This window comes from Petromyzon marinus, chromosome 5 (assembly GCF_048934315.1).
Source record: "Petromyzon marinus isolate PM22_M1 ecotype Great Lakes invasive population chromosome 5, UKy_Petmar_22M1.pri1.0, whole genome shotgun sequence".
NCBI classification, from domain to species: domain Eukaryota; kingdom Metazoa; phylum Chordata; class Hyperoartia; order Petromyzontiformes; family Petromyzontidae; genus Petromyzon; species Petromyzon marinus.
Genome location: NC_133671.1, coordinates 1,372,635 through 1,392,939, shown reverse-complemented (window position 1 = coordinate 1,392,939; position 20,305 = coordinate 1,372,635). Strand labels below are relative to the sequence as shown.

At 41.7% G+C, this 20,305-nt stretch overlaps 1 protein-coding gene across 5 annotated transcripts in view; it reads right to left on the bottom strand.

Annotated features, from left to right (window-relative positions):
- Window positions 1-20,149, bottom strand: part of LOC116938934 (uncharacterized) — a 35,292-nt gene extending 15,143 nt beyond the window's left edge. For 4 of the 5 annotated variants that reach the window (XM_076060809.1, XM_076060790.1, XM_076060794.1 and 1 more), the window contains exons 1-9: window positions 19,606-20,149; window positions 17,741-17,834; window positions 10,452-10,583; window positions 9,084-9,197; window positions 7,742-7,837; window positions 5,524-5,576; window positions 4,672-4,960; window positions 3,629-3,928; window positions 2,135-2,179 (exon numbers count right to left, since the gene is read on the bottom strand). In XM_076060809.1, coding sequence (XP_075916924.1) covers window positions 2,135-2,179; window positions 3,629-3,928; window positions 4,672-4,960; window positions 5,524-5,576; window positions 7,742-7,837; window positions 9,084-9,197; window positions 10,452-10,583; window positions 17,741-17,834; window positions 19,606-19,671 — 1,189 coding nt within the window. In that variant the 5' untranslated portion in view covers window positions 19,672-20,149. The remainder of the gene's footprint in view (window positions 1-2,134; window positions 2,180-3,628; window positions 3,929-4,671; window positions 4,961-5,523; window positions 5,577-7,741; window positions 7,838-9,083; window positions 9,198-10,451; window positions 10,584-17,740; window positions 17,835-19,605) is intronic. The other variant, XM_076060802.1, reaches the window with a different exon arrangement.
- Between the last annotated feature and the right edge of the window lie 156 nt (window positions 20,150-20,305).

Here is a 20,305-nt window from a genome sequence, read left to right as displayed (position 1 = left end):
ACAATTCTACTTACCTGGTATCGACAATCAAGGGTATTTCCCTGTCCCCAGACGACCTGCTTGTCAGTTTTGATGTAGTTTCCTTATTCACCAAGGTTCCTGTACCTGACACCATCGCAATCATTGAAGACTTGGTGCATCAAGGACTAAACACTGAGGTACCCCCCCTGGTGAGACACTGTTTAACCAATACATACTTCACTTGGAATGGAACTTTCTACAAACAAACTGAGGGCACCCCAATGAACTCCCCCCTGTCTCCGGTTATAGCTAACATTTTCATGGAGAAATTTGAGACTGACGCCATCCAGACTGCCACTCTGCGCCCAACCTTATGGAAGAGGTACGTGGATGACACTTTTGTCATCTGGCCACATGGCCGGCCTGCTCTAGACCAATTCTTCGACCACATCAATTCCATACACCCATCCATCAGATTTACCATGGAAGTCGAAAAAGATGGCAAGCTACCTTTTTTGGATGTCCTAATTAAAAGAGACCTGATGGTTCAATGAGCCACTCTGTCTACAGGAAAGCTACCCATACGGATGCTTATCTGAAACCGGATTCCCACCACCATCCATCACAGAAGAATTATCTCATCAAGACTCTGTATCATAGAGCCCAATGCATATCCGACCAGGAACACATAGGCAGTGAATTCAAGCACGTACACCAAGCTCTTAAGGCTAATGGTTACTCCGACTATACAATCCGCAAAGCTATCACTCAAACCATGAAGAAGGACCCTCTTGAGGAGCCTTTCAAAACCATCACTTTACCCTACATTGCGGGGATCACAAAAAAGATCTCCAAAATCTTGAATAAACACAAGATCCAGGTCCGTTTCAACACATTACATAAAATCCGTGATCTGGTTCCGTCTGTAAAAGATGTGATTCCGGACATACAGTACCCTGGTGTCTACAAACTAAGTTGCCTCTGTGGTGGTAGTTACATTGGAGAAACCAAACGCCAAGTCTCGGACCGCATTCGTGAACACAAAGCAGACCTTAAACACGGTAGTATCAACACCTCGGCCGTGGCAGATCATTGTTAGAATTCAGTAGGCTCACATAACATTGACTTTTCCAAGACAGAGGTTCTTTGTAAGCCATCTAGCTATCATGAGAGATTCGTTCATGAGGCTATCCACATATACAAGCACAGAGACAATTTCAACCGAGAAGATGGATTCTGGCTTAGCAATCATTGGAAAGATTTGATAAACCATTTCAGGTCTTAATTGATTGTTCACGCTTACAGTGGCTTTCAGACAGCATACATTAATTTTTCGTCTCCCCCCTCCTCTTTTCAGAACATAGATGGACTAGTCCTTCTAAATAAACTGCCAAATCGCTGCACGTGGCGCTGACGTTTTTATAAATGAATAAATGCACCATTTAAAACTAAATAAATTAAACCAAACCGACACACCTGATGACGACCGTTTGTGTTATGGTCGAAACGTCGTGAGAATTTTTATTGTTTTATATATTTTTTATTATTTTATTGTTTCCCTTCAACGTGACTTTACCGAAAGAGCTAAGAATATGTAAGAGAGTTGTTTTCGCAAACAATGCAGTACCATACAATATGGGATTAACATAGCATCTCAATGCGAATTTGTCTCAGGAAGCAGTACAGAAAGAGTGGCTAGTAGACTTGCATAAAGAGAAGTGAGTCTGCCGCATCGAGAACCTGACTTAATTAAAAATGTAGGCTCTTTTTTATATACTTCTTCTTACATAGACCTATCTAAACTAAAAACAATAAAACTAAATATATTACCAGGTAAAGCCCACTGCCCTATATCGCTCTTTCTTTCAGAAGCGACCTGGCCACAAATGATAGTTCAATCAAGTGGATTATCATGTAGAGATTTATAGCAGTAAAACACTCTGAACGCATGTCGATTCTAAATATGGAGGAACAAACAGGAAGACCTGAATAAAATCAACGCGACCACGGGGGGAGAGAGAGACATGCATATACCAAATACACAGCAGGCGTCAGCGTCGGGATCAAACCCACGACCTCCTGTATACCAGGCGAGGTAGTTAACATATCCTAGCCACCGTGGCGCCCCACGTGTTGAGGGGTCTATTCTCTTAATAAGATGATGTGACCTTACCTTGATTCAAACTATTCTCTTCTTTGTAAAGATCCGCCTTCATTTCTATTGGGTCAGTAAAAGTATAATGTTAGATATTTTATGTTAACATAATCAATTTTACAAAGCAAATATGTGTCAGAAACATGGACAAATGATACAAATAAAAAGTGCATGAAGAAGAATGGACAGGTAGAGGAACACGTGGATTAGGGAACATAACGTAATAAGAATCTTTATTTAGACTAAGGGAACAATCCAATGAGTTATGATGTTCTTTTTCACAGATGTCCATTATGGGCAGATCTTGAAGTTACAACAGCAAGCAATACAAAACACGATAGGAGTGAAAAATTGAGGAAAAGGGTAATCAAGTCAATAAATATGAATTCCTTCCAAATACATTAATTACTGTATATAAGTCGATTAATCAAACTTGGGCAAGTCAGCAAAAACAACAGCAAAAACAGTCCCTGATCACGCCAAGATACCACACAGCAGTAGTAGTCCCTCAATACAATGGCACATGGACATTGAACTATCGATACGACACGGGTAAGGATCAAAGTTTGCCAATGTGACTTTAATCCAACACTAATCTTCTGCTTCACACTTGGGCTACGCTCATCTCAAAACCTTTATTAACAGTTTGCCTTTAGAGGCTAACCCATTTTCCTGATGACGACCGTTTGTGTTGCCATCGAAACGTTGTGGTTTTTTTATTCACTTGATTTTTATTATTTTTTTCTATCTACGTGACTTTACCGAAAGAACCAAAGAATATGAATTCCTGCAGTCACAGACGTTTTAAGTCAAAATTTATCCGTTAATGTGGTAGAATGCATAAAAAAATCTGCTCATTATCTCAGTTTACCTTTCAATAAATTTTTTTTTTAGCTCCAATATACATTACAGGTCTGAACGTTTGACTCTCAAACCTTTCCCGCTCCGAGATGACTGCAAGTCTCAGGGTGGGTGTCACCTTCACTGCCAAATCTCAGAATATGAAAGCGATTCAGCATTAAATGTATTTTGAGAGGCATAGCAGTACCATTGTTTTAAAATACGTAATTACTCACTGCAGAGAACTGTAGCGACAAGACCACACTCTATCATAGCTGGCGCCAAACTGTGCCACACATCGTCCCGTATGGTCTTGTGGGAGCCTCGGTACCAATCACGTTATTTTATTCTGATAACGAACACGGACGTCATCGGAATGGGAAAGGGTTTATATCAAGGGAGGAGCACACGTTGTGTAAATGAGGATGGCGTGATCAATCTTGGGGATCGCAAAACAAGATCAAGTCAGAAAAAAAACACACTTTGAATCAAAATGTGGATGGAAAATCTAGAGAACACCGGAGACAAATTATCCGACCACGGGAAAAACATACACACTCTAAATATACAACAGGCATCAATGTTGGCATCGAACCCACGACTTCCTGTATACCAGGCGAGGTGGTTAACATATCGGCACCGTGGTAGTCTCGTACACACTCATGTACTTACCGAGGATGCTCATCCATTTGTTAACTTTTGGGTACCTGATTATGGTTTTAAGCACATCGAGGAATTCCCGACATCTCTCCTCCCCACAGCTAATAATGTGATCGAGTAGGAAGCCGGTGACTTCTAAAGAATTGCGCTGATTCTTGGCCTCGTCGGAGACGTTCTTCTGAATGATAAATTTACTCTCCAGCTCCTCAATGAGGTAGTCTGGGTTATCGCTGATCCACCGCTTCAGATGAAGTTTATTTCTGCGGACGAGATGCATATTTCTTCCTTCAACGACCACAATGGATTGACGTTCTGTCAGGACACACACAAATAAAACATGTAAGATTATAATTTGTTTCATATTATACAATATAGATTTATGTCCTATATGTGTGCAAACTTGGAGAAGGCTTTGATAACTCCTTGGACATATTGTTTTTTCGTGATTTGCTTAACTTCCACTTGCACACCTTCCATGCCTTTGTATTGTTTGTTATTGTAACTTTCTGACCCCGTGCCCCTACTGGACATTTGATGATGTTTGCTTGTGTTGCAGTCGAAACGTCGTGAGAATTTTAATGTTTTATATTTTTATTATTTTGTTTCCCTTCTACGTGACTTTACCGAAAGAACCAAGAATATGAATCCCTGCAGTCACGAAAGCTATAAATCAAAAGCTTAAAAGCCATTCAGATTCCTCCAGCATAAATATTCGGATTCTAAAGTAGTCCATGAAAAACCCACCGCAATAATGTATGTATGTTGAAAATTTCTCACACCCTATGTAGCCAACATTGCTAATCGGAGGTATGGGGGAAGGAAAACAAACTACGCACCAAGTGCATTTATAAAGAATTTTTTTTTCTATTTAGTATAGTAGCGTATTGTAGTGTATAGTGTATTGTGTAGTGCAGTGTATAGTGTAGTGTATAGTAATGTATAGTGTAGTATGTATGTTGAACTTCTTTTGCACCATACGCAGTAAACAACCGTGCTTATCGGAGGTGAGGACGGAAGGACAATTGCATTTCATGATCCACAATGAAGCTACATACCGAGGGAATCCAGCCAGTCTGCAAGGTCCGGATACTTGTCTCCGGTTGCGTGGAGGGCGTCTAAGAGGTTCTGGCAGGCCGTCTCGCCGTGGTTCAGAAATTGTTGGATCAGATTTGCCGCACGGTCAGAGCTGGTGGGAGTGTCCTGGACCTCTCGGTAGACGCTGTGAGAGATGGTCCCCTGGCTGTCCAGTTCATCGAGGAGGTGTTGAGGGTTTTTGGCAATGGAGCTCTGCAGCCTTTTTCTGTTCTTGTAAATCAGTTTCTGTCTCGACTTCCAGTGTCTAACCTGTGATCATGCGAAAATAACCAATTATACTTGTGCATGATAAAAAATAGACGTATTTGTTTTTAACTTATTTCGCACCATACGTAGCCAACCTGAATTTAAATGTTGTATTGCCACAGTTATAGTGGGGTGTTAATGCCTTTTAGCCAATTTAGCAATAGCTGCATTTCTTATGTGCCCATGGTCAGAGTAGTGGTCCTGATAAATTCTTAGATCTTTTCATAATGTACTCTCCAAATTTGACACTTTCAATTAACAATACAGTTCCAGGGCGTGAAATTCAACACAACCTTAAAGTTAACGGTGATTTTGATACATACTCCACTATCTTTAATGCTGACGTAGGGTGTATGCATTTACCAGAGATTTTCATTTTTTATTGTAATGTTACTTCGAACTACTATATAGTCATAAACACAATGAATCGTACTGATTTACGACAGAATTTGTCGTGCATCTTTGGAAAATATTACAGTTAGACGTTGAGTTATTTTTCCAGGTTCATAATTTGTTCAATTTTTAACGGTTTAGGTATAAAAACAGGTTTTAAAAAGTATACTCACATTGAAAAGTCCATCAATCAGAGAGACTTCTTCATAATTCCTTCCATTTAAAACTTCCCACGGTTGGTTTTCCATACAAATGAGAGATACAAAGTTGGTGAGCAGTGCGGTAGTGAACGATAAAATAAATAAAAAAATTGCGTGAAAAAAAAATACGAGCTTTCATGTATCGCTCTATTGGCAATCCACTGCTGGATCAAGGCTGCCCACACTGTTTAGATGATGGGGGGCGCTGGTCGGCGGTGGGGTTTTGTAAAGGCTGGAAGCGTCGACATGGAGGGGTAGAAGTCCAGAACCGGCATGAGCCGGCCTTATTTTCAGAACTGTAATGAGCCGGCCTTATTAACTAAAAACTACTTATTATTTTACCATGTGTAAGGCCCACTGAGCTACATAGCTCTTTTTCCAGAAGCGACCTCGGCATCGAAAATGATAGCTCAACGAAGTGGATTATCGTCATCACGTAGAAATGTATAGCAGCCAAATACTCTGAACGCATGATGTTGATTCTAAATGTGGAGGCAAAAACTGGAGGACCCGGAGAAAAATCCACATGACCACGGAGAAAATATGCAAACTCCAAATATACAACAGGAATCAGGGTCGGGATCGAGTCCTCGCCCTCCTGCATACCAGGCGAGGTAGTGTGCGATGAGTGAGACCTTATAATGTATTCGTTTGGCAACCGGAAGCCAATGCAGCTCAGTGAGCACTGGACGTATCTAAAGAACGATATAAATGGACATGTTTTTATTTTACCAGGTAAGGCCAACTGAGCTATGTAGCTCTTTTCAGTAGCAACCCGGCCACAAATTATATCAGCTCAACAAAGTGGCTTATCATCACGTGGAGATTTATAAGAGCAGCCAAATACTATGTATGCCTGACGTTGATTCCAAATGAGGGAAAATTTGAGGACTTGGAGAAATTTTAAGATAAACTTTTACTTAAATCGTAAAGTTCTTAACCTCATAGGATATATAAATTGGTCAATCCACATTTCACTGGTATTTGTGAGCTCGTAATTCCTGCGGACGCACTATTACGTGTTGTATGTGTGTGTAGAACTTCTTTCACACCATATGTAGCTAACAGTGCTAATTGTAGGTGCGGGGGGAGGACAACAAACTAGCAAACCGCCAATCTTATGAGTTTGAAACTTCTATGGCTGCAATATTCATGAACGCATAAAGAGAACCCCTGTGACGATGTGCCATAAACACACGTGACATTTTGCATGAGGCAGTATAGGATGCAGTATAGTATGGGATGATAAATTATCAATGTTTTCCCCTATTATTTTTTGCGCACATAGAACCAAGATTTGTTTAGGACAAAATCCTGAGTATGTCCCCAAATGGGTAGAGTTATTGGGGTGTGGCAAAGGCACGGCACAGAGACCATCTCTTGGAAGAATAGGGAGCCCATGCCTGGAATCTGCTCCATAAACCTGCGACAACACCACTCGGGTTTGTTCGGACTCAAAACCCAAGCGGGACTCTGTGAAGTTGCATGGAATTGAACTTCAATTATCACTGCTGGGAGCTCCACTGGATGAGAACCCAGCTGCTTGGACGTGTCTGCTACTGTTGAGAAGGCATCTTATTATTACGATTATTATCTGTGTAGCTCCTCTGCAAGTGCTTCCAGCATCCTCTTATCTGAAGCGTGTTGCCTCCCTGAAAAGCCCAGACGACCTCCCCTCTTTGAAAAACGCGGTTTTCTGCTCAAGAAGATTGTGACTGAGAGTGTCGCGTGTCTCCATACTTTTTATTCCACGACTCTTAATCACTCTTCCCCTTGCTGTGAACTACCTCATCTGGTATAGAGGAGGTCGTCGGTTCGATCCCGACCCTGACACCTGTTGTATATTTGGAGTTTGCATGTCTCTCTCCCTGTGGTTGCGTAGATTTTTCTCCAGGTCCTCAGGGTTTTATAATCAATGTGCGTTTAGAATATATGACCACAATTGATTTCCACGTGATAAGCCACTTCATTGAGCTGTAATTTATGATAGCCAGTTCGCTTCTGAAAAATAGCTGTAGAGCTCAATGGGTCTTAGCTGGTAAAATAAAAAAAAGTTTCGTTTAATTTATTTTAATGCGTGGACCTTAATAACCTTTAATGATCCACGCAGTGGCCTAAATGATGTTTTGTTTCAATCTCATTCATAATTAAGCCGTGGTATTATCAGCATTATCGGTGTGGTGGTTAATACCTTTGCATCTCCATTTTTGGTAAAAATAACATAATGACAGAATTAAAGCAATGATGATCAAAATCAATGTAATAATTAGACCAACCACCATCCAACCTGGAAGAAGAAAACAATAATAAGCATTAGTTTCGTGATTTAACACTTAATAACATATCTATTACAGGATCGATTTCTCATCAATGAGCTTAAACCATCACGCAAACTCCAGTCATCCTCGCAGCAGCTGTGGCTTTTTGCTGACCATCGAACAAAGACGGTCACTTCATCGCGTGATTTCAGATGAGCTTCTGCGGCCGTCTGGAATGCACTTCCTTCCGATATTAGGAGGCCACTGGGAGCACTGTTAAATTGTTCAATAAAAATTGAAAACCCAATTCTTTAGAACAGCTTTTTGTGTTTAGTTTGTTGTCCTTCCCCCTGCACCAAATGTATTTAACAGCCCAATTCGACCCTCAATAAAGAAATGGTTTTCCACTCTGGCTTTACAGGATAGTTTAAAAAGGACTGTGGACAAGTGATGATAATGGGTAGTTATTTACAGGGGTGAAAATTGTATAAAATCACTCAGGGAACTCACGTGTGCAGAGCGTAGCGAGGAAAAAACATGTAATATAACCAGGGTGGAGTGACTCGCACTTTTATTTGATAATGTTGTATTATGTTGAACCTCTTTGGCACCATACGTAGCCAACTGTGATAATTATGGGAGGTGCGAGGGAAGAACAATAAAATTAAACGCTCGATTTAAAAAAGCATAGCTCTGGTGGCTTCCTAACATCGGAAGGAAGAACGTTCCAGACGGCCGAGGAAGCGTATCTAAAAGAGCGCAATGCGGTGGCCGTCTTTGCTCAATCATTCGCCAAAAGCCGCTGCGAGCATGACCGGAGTTCGAGTAATCATGATTTATGCTCCGTTACGAGATCAGCGAGGTATTGTATTGTGGCAAGCACTTTGTGTGTAATTAGTTCGACCCCATAATGTATTTGTTCGACAGGCAGAAGCCAATCTGCGATCACTAGTCGGATCTTAAACGCATATATAAGAAAAAGTCATACTTTAGAGGTGGTTCCTTTGTTATGGCCTTTTTATAATGAATAATTAACAAAAAAGAAGTAGATATTGAGTATATTTATTAATATATATACTCAATGTATACTGTATTATGTAATATATGTATATATACATATTATATTATATAATATATACCCAATATACTCATTATCAACGTATTCTGTGTTATTTTTTTATTATGAAAATGCCATAATAAAGGAACATATGTTGAACTGAGCTGAATAATCTCAGCGAATAGACAAAGCAAATTCTTCATCGCAGATATAATTACCTGGCCCTGGGATTGTCTTTTCACACTTCTCTGAGTATGTCGATCTGTAGTAGCCTTCCTTACACTGGCAAACAGTGTTACGTGTGCTTTTACAAGGAAGCACCTCCTCTTCACCTGTTGCAGATTACAAAAAAATAGTAAAAATCACCACTTATTTTCCCCTGCTTCTCCAAATATAAACCTCCGATTAGCACGTTTGGCTCTTCATGGTGCGCAGGACGTTCTGATACCACCTTGCCCCAGCCTACATCATTGACATGCTTCACCCATGTGTCCCCTTAAGGTAACCAAAATCTGGGGATGCAGACCTTCTCTGTATTCCCAGGTCGAGGTTTTGGTCTATGAGTGACCAAGAATTTTTCCCTTGTAGTTCCTAGGCTATGGAACACTCTTCCACGAGAAATCCGGTATCTCTGAGCTTGTGGACATTTTTCAAATGCGCCTTAAATACCTACATATATGCTTCCACTTATTAAATGTTTAGTTAATTTATTAAATTATTTTAAAAAATGTATTCGTGAAATTATTTTGAAGTGTCTGCTCCTGCTGTCCTATACAGCGCTTTGAGATCCTAGATGAAAAGCATTTAATAAATGTACGTATTATGATAATCTTCCCATAGGCATCTGTGCTGTTGAATAGATCGTTTAAACCCGCAAGAATAACTCTTGGAGTGTGAGAGCTGTGCGATCACCATAACATTGACTCATCACTAAACTAAACTAAAACCAAACTAAATTATAATTTGTATTTCATCAAGTAAGGCCCACTGAGCTATGTACAGTAACTCTTTTTCAGAAGTGACCTGGCCACAAATGATAGTTCAACGAAGTGGATTATCACGTGGACATTTTTAAGGGTGCCGCGGTGGCGAGATATTATCTACCTCAAATTCATGACATCCTGCCTCTCTCCCCGTGGTCGCGTGGATTTTTCTCCGGGTTCTCCACACTTTGAATAAAAATCACGCGTTTACATAATTTGGCTGCTATAAATTTCCACCTGATAAGCCACTTCGTTGAGCTATCATTTGTGGCCAGGTCGCTTGTAAAAAAAGAGCTGTATAACTCAGTGGGCCTCACAGGTAAAATAAAAAATTGTTGAGTTGGATAGTTTAGTTTATAGCAGCCAAATACTCTAAAAGCATGTTTCTAAATATGAAGGGGAAAACTGAAGGACCCAGTGAAAAATCAACGTGACCACCACAGGGAGAATATGCACACTCCACATATACAGGAGGCATCGTCACGGTCGGGATCGAACCCACGTCTTCCTATATACCAGGCAAAGTATTTAACATATCCTAGCCACCGTGGCGCCCAGCGAAGGCTCACCGTACAAATGAACTGGCACACCTGTTGCACTCACCAACACTGCAGGAGCTGCACTCGTTGCAGTCTGCCAAGTGGTTTTGTTCTTCCGTGTACGTTTCACCCTCCACGCAGGAACCGCAAACTGAATCTTCACCACTGGATGTGCACTCACTTAAGACAAACGTCCCTGAGTAAAACAGAATTGGGGTGTTTTGGGAGGTGAAGAGACACATTCTTGTTACAATTATTAACAACACATAGTCCCTTAATAAAACTGCGCATAAAAATATAACAATCAATACATGGTTAAGAATGAAATAATATTTTAGGTTTCATTTAAAAAAATGTGTTTTCACTTGCATACGCATCTGTGTAGGTTACGTGCCTTTTACTAAACTATTTAGCTATTTTTATTTCACCAGCTAAGGCCCACTGAGCTACGTATGTAGCTCTTTTTCAGAAGCGACCTGGCCACACGCGATGCTAGCTCACTAAAGTGGCTTATCGTGTCGAAATGTATTGCATCCAAATATTCTAAACGTATACCATAAACTAAATCGTAACAAAATATTATAATTTGGGCCAAATGATGCACTCAGTTAATGTCATTTACATTTTAGGATTAACACATTTCTAAGCAATACAAAAACGGGGTACTTGACAAAGTGAAACAATACTTTAATGGATGTTTAATGGAAAACTGGTTACCAGGTTACAAGCCTCGCCGAAAATTAATTTCTCATTTCACTAACTCACTTTTTTAGAAGTGCTTGTTGTTGTGTTTATTTTGAGCGTGGTTGGTTACGTACGGTGCAAAAGAAGTTCAACATACATAAAAATGATGGCAAGGTTTCATGTCATACACTTCAATTGCGCGTTGGTTGCTATCTACTTCCGTGTGCTGTACATTGTTGCAGGACGGGAGAACAAAAGAAAAATGATCCGTACTTAGGGGAGAATCTAAGTTTATAAGCAAAGTAGCTGTAATCCTGGGCGTTTTAGCATTCGAACCGGGTAATTGTTCATCATAACTTTCTGGTGGATGACAGAGCCCGCTGAGCTGCACTAAAATGGATCACAGCCCTTGGTGTATCAGCCACCACTTGCATACACCCCTGTACATGTTAGAGCAGTGGTTCTCAATCTGTTTTGGCTACTGCTGTACCCCCTTGTTGAATTTTGTTTCAACCGAGCACCCCCTTGCCTGACCCAACTTTGGTTCTGAGAAAGAAATCTACTAATAATGAACGTCGATATTTTAAAAGAATTGCCAATTGTTTGAGGTATATACCCTAACTAGCTGCTAGTAACTGCAAGCGAATAAAAAAAATCACCGGACGCTCTCGGTGCGTGACGTAATTTGTTCACGCTCGCTGGTTACTATTGCAAACCACATTGTTTACGATCAAGGAATTTATTTTATATATCGTTCCAGGTTACCATATGGATTTAAATGTTATCTTATTTATTTTATATTGGCAGATTCATACATGATTATTCACCAATGACTCTCATGTATGATATAATTTCACACATTTATAAATCACCTCACGTGCCCCCAGGGGTCCGCCGTACCCCCGGCTGAGAACCGTTGCGTTAGGGTGCCTAAGGCAGCAATCAAAATCATAATATTTTATTTATTACTGGAGAAATCTGATGAGCTATGAAGCTTTTTTTTTTATAGATGTCCAAAGGCAGCAGCAAGGGTGACCGGAGTTTGCGTGATGGTGTATGCTCCTGGACAAGATCAGCAAGGTATTGTGGCTAATTAGTGGCAAGCCTTTTATGTGTAATGTATTCGATCGGCGACCTAAAACCAATGCAACTCGGCGTGCACTAGACGGACACGGTCGGATTTTGCTGTACTTGTTTCGACACGTGCCAAAGAGGTTTGTACACGCTGCAGCTTGTTAATGTTTTTTGCCAGACGTCCCGTAGAGTAGTGAGTTGCTAACATCGAGCCGTGTCGATATACTAGGCTACACACCACCGTGTTGGCTATGACATGACGCCGATTGCACAATCCGAATATATTTGGAGAGGACAAACAAGCAATGTATTTGTTTTCTTCCTACAGAATGTGTGAGTGACACGACTGAGTGTAGCTAAGCCAGGCCATTGTGATGTTATCATTCCCTCTCCCCTGCAATGTGGACATTTGACAGCTCCATAGTTGGGTAATTTTGACATTCCACAGTGCTCTCACAATCAATGCGCTATTCAATATCAAAGCATACACATGCAGGAAAAAAATACCAGTGAACTACCAACCGTGCTAATCGCACCTCCAATTTGTATGGTTGGCTCCAAAGGTCCCTTGCGTTCAACCAATGCTGTTGAATTTTTGCACTACCAGAAGGCTATGTGGCTGATGATGGGATGCTGATTATTTTGCTGCTATAAATTTCCACATGATGACAAGTCACTTCGTTGAGCTTTATTTTGTGGCCAGGTTGCTTCTGAAAAATAAATAATAGCTCAGTGAAGTTGAGTATGTATTTTCTTACAGTGATTTGCTTACCTTTCCTATAATTTGAACTCCTATCGTTTGCGTGTTGTTTGCTGTTGTAACTCTGTGACCCCGTGCCCCTACTGGACATCTGTGAAAAATAGCTTCATAGCTCATCGGATTTCTCCATAATGAATCAGGATTCTGATTCTTAAATATTGTTTTACGTGAATACATATAGTTTGCGTATTTATGAAGTTGCATATAGTCTCCATAAAATTGCTAATGATGATGTTGTGTTATACTGTACGTTGAATCGCATCGCAAGGCAATGGTTGGCCAAGATCACACTTTTATCTCCCCAGTGCTGATGCTTACAACGCCACACCAGGAAGTTATTTAAGGTATTTGTTCTCTAAGATTTGAGCAATGGCGTTTATGCCCAAGTAAGGTTAGGAATTACTTCATCAAAGACAACGATTGCCAACAGTGTACGAGGACTTGTGGGGGCAAGTGCTGTGAGATAATTTAAAGCTGGCGTGATTTGTAGGTGTGGTATGTTTTGCCGCAGGTAAACCCCACTGGACAATGAATGGCATATCGATGGGGAACTGGTTATACAAGATAAATCTTTTATATATATTTTATTATTTTATTGTTTCCCTTCAACGTGACTTTACCGAAAGAGCTAAGAATAAGCAAAAACCTGGTTATGTATATATGTATGTTGCGTTGAACTTCTTTTGCACCTTACGTAGCCAACCGAAGGACAACAAACTAAACACAAAAAAGCAGCGCTAAAGAAATTAATTTCAATCTAGATTATTTAAAAGTGCATAGCTCCTATTATCGGAAAGAAGAGTGTTCCAGATGGCTGCAGAAGCGCATCTGAAAGCGCTCGATGCAGTCACCGACTTTGTTCGATGGCCAGCCAAAAGCCACTGCTGCTGTGAGGATGACCGGAGATCACGTGATGATGGTTTATGCTCCTTGACGAGATGAGCGAGGTATTCTGGTTCATTTGTGGCAAACACTCTGTGTTTAAATAATTTTTGTTACAACTATAAATACCAACAACAGCAAGGAACATACGGCCGTGTGCGTGGTCAAGTTTCCAATGGCAAGGTCGTGCGTTCAGGGTGCAATTTAGCACCAAGGTATGAAGTTCGTCACAAAAGCACCTTTGTCTGCCCACACTGCCACTATGAGGAATGTCAATTTGAGTAGAGATTTATACAACAAATATACTGAGAATAGGTTTTCCCCTTTTTTTCTGGCAACAAAACACGTGTTAAGATGTTAAAACACCAAACTGAAACCTTTAACAAGGAATCATGTCTGCATTAACCACATTACTTGTGGTCAGAATGCAAACAAAACAAATACTCTGATAATATATGCATTGTCTTTGAAACTGATTGGTCCACACCAGAGACGGCTTTCTTTCGAGCCTAGTCTCAAACGGTGTTAGACCAGAGGACGCCAAAAGGCCTACAGCCCAAAGACAATGCACTATCAGAGTAATGAGAGCTCAGGGTGTGCATCTACATCAGGAGGTCCTATGAAACAGCTAAATAAGTTAGTAAAAGGCACGTAATCTACAAATACGCGCATGCGAGTGAAAACAGATATGTTTTTAAATTAAACCTAAAATATTATTTCATTCTGAACTATGTATTGATTGTTACATTTTTACGTGCAGTTTTGTTGAGGGACTATGTGTTGTCTTGGTGTGGTCTGGGTTAGTCTTGCTCTTGTTTTGCTGCATTACCAAAGATTCAGCAATGATGCACTTCTGCAATTTGAACTCATATATACTTTATTTTACGTATGTATTCTTTAGTGATTTGCTTACCTGTCCTATACGTTGCACTCCTATCGTTAGTTTGTTTGTATTGTTTGTTGTGGTCACGTTCTGACCCCGTGCACCTTCTGTGAAAAAGGGCTTCATAGCGCATGTCGCCCATTGAGCGCAGGTTTCCCCAAGGCACACACAGGTGGCTGGATTATTTTGAGTGGCATCGCCACACAGGTTCATAAGGTTTCAGCAAATGAATGAGGTATAAGAGAGCCACCCCCTTTCGTATGTATGTATGTATGCATGTCGAACTTATTTCGCACCGTACGTAGCCAACCATGCTGAGGGTTAAACACAATCATTTTTAAATTTATCCTAAACTCAAATGCACGTAACCAAGGCAAAGAATGGAGAATATAAGTAACATGAGTTAATCATTAAGCTCACGATACATGTATGGGAATATATTTGATACAATATATAAGCTGTATATAAACTGTGTATACATATACATCCCACCCCCATCTTCTTTGGTTCTTTCGGTAAAGTCACGTAGAATGAGAATAAAACAATAAATTAATAAAATAAAATAACACAATAAAATTCTCACGACGTTTCGACAGAAGAGCTTCTGTCGTCCCGACAAGTTTGTTCCTTTCACCTGAAGAAGGCCACATGTGTTGTGGCCGAAACGTCGTGATAATTTTATTGTGTTATAACATTTTATTTATTTATTATTTTATCCTCATTATACGTGACTTTACCGAAAGAACCAAAGAAGATGAATCCTTGCAGTCACGAAGAAGGGAAACAATAAAATAATAAAACAATAAAATTCTCACGACGTTTCGACTGCAACACAAGCAATCATCATCAGGTGTGAAAACCACAGCAAGAAAATAAAAAAAAATGATTGCTTGTGTTGCAGTCGAAACGTCGTGAGAATTTTATTGTTTTATATTTTTTTATTTTATTTTTCCCTTCTACGTGACTTTACCGAAAGAACCAAGAATAACCAATGCACTGTGGACTACAAAAATAACGTTTCTGTGATGGCCACGAGGGCACATCGTCAGCCTAGCAACGGCGTCCATAGAAACGGCTGGGCCAGGAGGTCATTAAGAGAGCGTCAGGGAGACTGGTGCGTTGGTTCTGGAGGGAATGAGTGATTGAATGAAGCAATAATGATAATTAATAACCAACAATGCAAAAACGCGATAGGAGTGCAAACTATAGGCAAGGTAAGTAAATCTCGAAAAAAATAAATGCACTTAAACTAAACTATTTTTTATTTTACCAGGTAAGGCCCACTGAGCTATTAGTATTTTTTTCATGAGGAGCCTGACCACAAATGATAGCTCAACAAAGTGGCTTACCACGCTGAGATGTTAACTACCTCGCCTGGTATGCAGGAGGTCGTGGGTTCGATCGCAACCCTGACGCCTGCTGAATATTTGGAGTTTGTTCTCCCTATGGTCGTGTGGATTTTTCTTCGGGTCCTTCGGTTTTTCCCTCCACATTTAGAATCAACATCAAGCATTTTTACTATTTTCGTGCTAAAAAAATCCACATGATGATAAGCCACTTCGTTGAGTTTATCATTTGTGATTGCCAGGTTCCTTCTGAAAAAGAGCTGCATAGCCTCATTGGGCCTTACCCGGTAAATATAAAAGTACAAAAGCCCACGGATCACTTAGCCGATGTAAACATTTCTGGAGACCAACCAGTCGCCCGCCCACTCCTGGTGACAAATCGCATTCACTTCTCTCTCTAAATCCGAATAATAAAACTACATGATTCATGTTATCGGAATGTAAACACTTCTTTTTTTACGCAGTTAGAATTTTTTACGGGGTCATTTACATCTTGGGGTTAGCGTATTATAATCAGGGAAGTTTACCTGACTATTTTTTTGTAATTAAATATAACAAGTCAAATATGAATGCATGTCTGAGCAAAAGGTATGAAGATTGTAATTTTTTTCTGATCAACCTAATGGACGTCTGTGGAAAAGATCTTAATAGCTCATAGAATTCCTCTTGTATGAATAAAATATTCTGGTTTTGATTCTGAACCTTTGTTGACGTCACAGCCACGACGGACTTCCGGGAGGAGGTTTTCGGACCACACTCTGAGAGCCACTGTCCTAGAGGGTTATCTTTGTTAAGGAAGTAGACACCAGGGAAGTAGAATTTATTGACTTACAAAGACAGGTTCAAAATATAAAACGTTGGTAATCATCATTTTAACACGTAGGCTTTGGCGACCAATATTATTAATAAAAAATAGTTTGGGTTAGATCACGTAATTATAAATGTGTCCTTACCCCACCACCACGACCCGACACAGCCAATTAGTGAGGCTAATTCTGGCAAATTGCCAGATGAAGCTGGTTGTGATCACTAGCGAAACGTCATACTCAAATTGTAAATGGGTTTACTTTCCAACACACAACCGGTATGCTGAAGTAGTAACTAAGTGGCATGTTTTGTTTACGTGACAAACCTTACTAATTGGCTGTGTCAGGTGGTGGGTTAACGAAGGCATTTTTAAGTACGCAATCTAACAATAAAACTTTATTTTGAGTAATAATCATTGTTCATCGCAGTGTCTATAATACTGGTGGCAATTTCCAAACATGGTCCACTGTGTGTACCCGAATCATTTGCTCAATAAAAATACTTTTGGGAAAAAAAAACATTAACACGTTTTATGAAAAACTACGAAAAAAATAAACTCAACTATTTTTATTTCACCAGGTAAGGCCCACTGAGCTATGTAGCTCAGGTTCAAAAGCGGCCTGGACGCAAATAATAGCTCAACGAAGTGGCTTATCATGTGGACATTTACAGCAGCCACATAAACGCATGCTTCTAGATGTAGAAGGAAACACATCGCAGAAGCCAGATGAAAATCCACGCGATCATTAGGAAAACACGCCAACTCCAAATATGCAGAAGTCAGGGTCGGGATCGAAGCCACGACCTCCTGCATATCAGGCGAGGTAGTTAACATCTTTCCACCATGCCGCCCCAAATCAACTTGCCAAAGCAGGTAAACCATCATTTACATTGTGGGCTTGCACCGACATATTTACCTTCCATACACATATTGCAGCACACACCAGTCTTGCTGCTATATTTCCCTGGGGGGCAAAACTTGTCATCTAGGGATGGAGCTTGCACCAGAACCTTCACAGGGAAAGACAAAACAAAGTGTTACTATGCAGCCAATGAAACCACAATGTTACTTTCAATGATTCAAAGTGAGGTTTCCGCTACTAAATCGGAGCTGGTCATGAACCAATTACACACATGTTGCAAGGCATCATCAATGTCTGTTTGCATGTTGAACTTCTTTCACACCATATGTAGCCAACCGTGCTAATCGGAGGTGCGGGTGAAGGACAACAAACTAAACACAACAACATAGACTCCGAAAGCACGAAGAACACACACAGGGACAACAACAACCGCCATTCGCCACTAAGTGGTGGTGACGTCACCACAACGCTTGTGCCAGGCTATGTGCACATTGAGGCCACGTGAAGTGTCGAACGCCCGCTGGCAGGAGGTCATGGGGCAGACCCAGGTGCCACGGGTCGACTGAGACAACTGGCTGATGCACCATCTGTGCCCCTTACTGTACCAATTTGCTGTGCTTTAGCCACCCGGCGTTCCAATCGTTGTTGTGAGCGTCGCTCCTCCGCCCTCTGTTGTTGTTGGAGGGCGACTGCCTCCAACTGCCCAGTAGCGTCCTTCACGAGCCAACTCCACAGAGGCCGATCTTGACACCGCTGGTACCAGTCATTGGCAAGTCCACTCAGCTCCACATCCTCTGTACCACATCACTCCATCTCTTCTCTAGCCCGTGCCGCGCCAGTTTAGCCCCCTCGATCCGGCAGAACAAAAGCTGTGGCTGGGCATGCGGGCTACATGACCCAGCCAACGCAGCCTTACCTGCCGGAGGAGCTCCCCGATGGGACTTTGTCCAAATCTTTCAAGGATTTGTGAGCTCCTCACACAATCCAGCCTGGTTAAACCCAGGATGGATCGTAGGCAGGCCAGCCTAAATGTTTCTAACCGGCGAACATTTTCCATTAGGTGGGTCCACGTTTTGCAAGCATAGACAAGGGAGGGAATGACCATGGCCGAGAAGACCTGAAGCTTCGTGCGGAGTGATAGACCAGGTAGCTGCCACACAGCGTTACGCAACCGATGAAAAGATAATGCCGCTCGATTGATTCGGAGTGAGACCTCTGCTGTTAAACTGGAGCCGGTCATGAACACACTGCCAAGGTATGGGAAACTCTCCACTCTCTCCACAACTGTCCTATCACCATTTGGGAGTTGTGGTGGTGGAGTGTCCGATGTTACAAAATACCCAGGCAGGTGCTTTGTTTTGGTGGGGCTGATGGTAAGGCCCCACCTATTGGTGGCGAGCTCTAGGTTTAGCAGCAGCACCTCCAACTCCTCCTCTGAGTGAGCAGCAATTACCAGATCATCGGCATACATAACATAGTTCAGCAATAGGGAGCCATCCCTTGATCGCACCCGGGCATCAATCAGCCTACCATTGTATCTGTACCAAATGGAAATTCATCCGGTATAGCTATTGAAGGCTTCATAAACTACGTGGTAAAAATAGATGTTAAACAATGTGGGAACCAGAGGACATCCCTGTCGTACCCCAAGGTGTACAGGGAATGGCTCCGACTCCCGGCCACATAGTTTTACCCGGGCCCACTCACCATCATGAAGGTCCTTAATGATCGTGAGCAGTGGGTCAGGGACTCCAAAAGCACGAAGATAAATCCATAGCCCAGGCCTACTGATGGTATCATAGGCCTTGACACACACACACACACACTGGGAAACACGCACACTGGGAACACGCACACTGGGACACAACAGGCACACACACACTGGAACAAAAACGCGTGTACTGGGACACTCGGCTCACCTCTGAGAAGTAGAACGTGACCAAAAAGAAGACGAGCGCGCAGAAGAATTTCACTGTGAGCTCCATCGCTCGCTGCCGCCGGAGTCTCGACAACGAAACTCTGACGAAACTCTAGAGCTGCGTGCGATCTCAACGGTGCTGGCTCTGTGAGTGTCTCTCTGACTCGGCTATGTTGGACCAACCCCCTTCAGAGACTCACACCCTGACACATGGCCCTAAGCTAGCATCTCAGCAGTGACAGATCCAGTGAATGCAAATAAAAAAATGTTAGACTTACTTCCTTGTGAGTTACCATTGTTGACCACATAGTTTCGGAGCCACACCTTTCACGACTCAACTTTTTTATTATCGTGAGTTGAGTGAGTGTGTGGGTGAGTGAATGGGCGAGTGGGTGTGTGAGTGGGCGAGTGAGCTTGTGGGCGAGTGAGTGGATGGGCGAGTGGGTGGATGGATGGGCGAGTGAGTGGCTGGGCGAGTAAGTGTATTGGTGAACGAATTATTGTGTGGGCAGGTGAGTGAGTGTATTGGCGGGTGAGTGGGAGTGTGGATGAGTGAGTGAGTGGGTGGATGGGCGAGTGGGTGTGTGGGTGGGCGATGTGTGGGTGGGCGAGTGAGTGAGTGTATTTGTGGAATGCCTGGTGTTGTCTGCCGGCCGAGTCGCCCCCCTTGAAAAAAATATATTTCGCCACGGGAGCGAGAT